General features: G+C 45.4%; 1 protein-coding gene across 1 annotated transcript in view; it reads right to left on the bottom strand.

Moving 5' to 3' along the window:
- The window catches only part of LOC108797432 (pendrin-like), a 68,018-nt gene extending 66,078 nt beyond the window's left edge, over positions 1 to 1,940 (bottom strand). Inside the window, exon 1 of the mRNA XM_018569020.1 lies at positions 1,876 to 1,940. Coding sequence (XP_018424522.1) covers positions 1,876 to 1,926 — 51 coding nt within the window. The 5' untranslated portion in view covers positions 1,927 to 1,940. The remainder of the gene's footprint in view (positions 1 to 1,875) is intronic.
- Positions 1,941 to 2,321: the final 381 nt, after the last annotated feature.

Genomic DNA, 2,321 nt, shown 5'->3' with positions numbered 1-2,321 from the left:
TTCATGTTCTGCCTGATGAAGGGGATCCTGTGTGACACCGAAACGTTGCAATAAGTGTATTGTTGCATGAACGTCAATAAATAGACGTTATTCTACTTTGCAGTGACGGTGTCCATAATTACTTATTCCCATGAATTCGACTGGTTACACACAGAGCCGATCAGACCGGATCTGTGTCCTGTGATCACAGTGACTGGGTATCACAGCGATGGCATGGTAATGTTTACATTGTCAAGCTAAACTCATTTAAATGCATTTAACCCCCTCCTCTACTTCTTATGTTAGACCCATTCTATCTCTGCTGTGACCTGTTTGTTAACCCTTTCACCTTCTTTAGCCTGCGCATCTGTACGTTAACCCCTTCATCTCCATCCTCCCACTGTATGTGACCTGTGCATTAACCTCTTCACCCCCTCCTCCTTCGGTCTATGACCTGTACATTTATTGTATCTTGTGCACTATTACCAAGCTCCATGTTTTAACCCCCTCAATACCAGGATGTTTCTTAATTTCCCCAAAAAATTGCAGCAAAAAATCAGATCACCTTGGAGTGTCTACTTTGCAAAAAGGGATCATTTCGGGGATTTTCATACTGCCCTGATATGTTTATTTGCTTCGATTTATAGACGATAGTAAGAGGAATCTTTTTTTTTTCTCAATGTTTTTTGGCCTGTTTTACTTTATATTACTGAATAGCGATTAAATGCCACTAAAAGAAATGCTGTATTTGTCCACCCAAAAATAAAATAAAATGAATTTTGTTACAATGTTGCTTGACGGAGTAATTCTCAGCCAAATTTGCGCAGTGCTGAAAACTGGTCTGGTCATGAAGAGGGTGTAACTATCAAAGTCTGTGACTGCATTAGAATGTGTTACCGGTCACACATTTTAGTGTGGTCTCGCCCACTTTTTCGGAGGTGGAATATGTGACCCGCAAAAAGTGAAGAATTCCAGCTGTTCCAGATCGACATCGCAGATGGTATGTGCAGGAGAACCGATCTGCCCTGGAACAGCTGATCGGTCCTGAAATGTCACTTTTAGCCGGCTTTGTGACTGCGATCTGACATTCCACAAAGTCAGATAGAAGTGACATTTCAGGACCGATCAGCTGTTCCAAGGCAGATCGGTTCTCCTGCACATACAATCTGTGATGTTGATCTGTCCTGGAACAGCGGAGAAAGCGTTGGAATTCTTCACATTTTCCTGGTCACATATTCCACTGCCGAAAAACTGGGTGGGATTACGTTAAAATGTGTGGCCACATGATCGGTCACACATTCCAACCCAGTCACAATCTCTGATAGAACACCCACCGGCACTGACGTGGTTAATATGACTCCATGCATTTAAATGAGGATACAAATATCCACTGCCAGTGTAAATGAGACATCTGACTGTTCTGCCCACCCAATTGTGCACACATATAAATATAATTAATTTAGCAACAACAATATTATTCACAACACACCTAGGGATATTATTCATTTAACGACACCTATTATTATTAATTTCACAACATAGAGACGGTTTCATTGGCTGAATACATTGACTATATATAGCGGGGTTCTCCCACCTGCCTCAGGACTACAAGGCGGTAAGTGATGGGAAGAAGAGTGGGGACTGGGGAGCAGAGCACCGTCCTTCTCTGATTAGTGGAAACTGAGAGCCAATCAGCAGTCAGTACCAGTCTCCATGTTGTCAGTAGAAATCTCCAGGAGACCATCACCACGCTGCTCCTAACACATGCAAAACCTGGAGAGCGTTCTGTGACAACGAAGGTCGCCCTACTGACACTGAGCACTTCCGGAACAGGGTCCTCAGCTCAGTGCGCTCACTGCCACAAAGAGTGTGACAATGGTGGGCGCATCTTCTTACCTGAGGCTGCAGTGAGTGATGCCGGTAGCGGGCTCCTCCGGAGCAGTCCATTGCTTCTGGGGACACCTGCCATTCCGCAGCCATGGGGGGGCTCGGAGGAAACACACGCTCTCCTCCACTAACCGGCACCTGCCAGTGACTGGAGCCTGACGTGTACACTCCGCAATGACATGGTGTGAAGTCACTACAGCTATGCCCGCCCATTTCAGGGTGGAAGAGAGCATCATAGAGAGGAGCTACCCTGTTCTCATTGTATGTACAGTATGGAGGCGAGCTGTATAGAGGAGCTAACCTGTTCTCATTGTATGGAGGCGAGCTGTATAGAGGAGCTACCCTTTTCTCATTGTATGTACAGTGTGGAGGAGAGCATCATAGAGAGGAGCTACCCTGTCCTCATTGTATGTACAGTATGGAGGCGAGTTGTATAGAGGAGCTAACCTGTTCTC

This window comes from Nanorana parkeri, unplaced genomic scaffold (genome assembly GCF_000935625.1).
Source record: "Nanorana parkeri isolate BGI_ZX_2015 unplaced genomic scaffold, ASM93562v1 scaffold1276, whole genome shotgun sequence".
Taxonomy (NCBI): domain Eukaryota; kingdom Metazoa; phylum Chordata; class Amphibia; order Anura; family Dicroglossidae; genus Nanorana; species Nanorana parkeri.
This window is presented reverse-complemented; position numbering and strand designations above follow the sequence as displayed.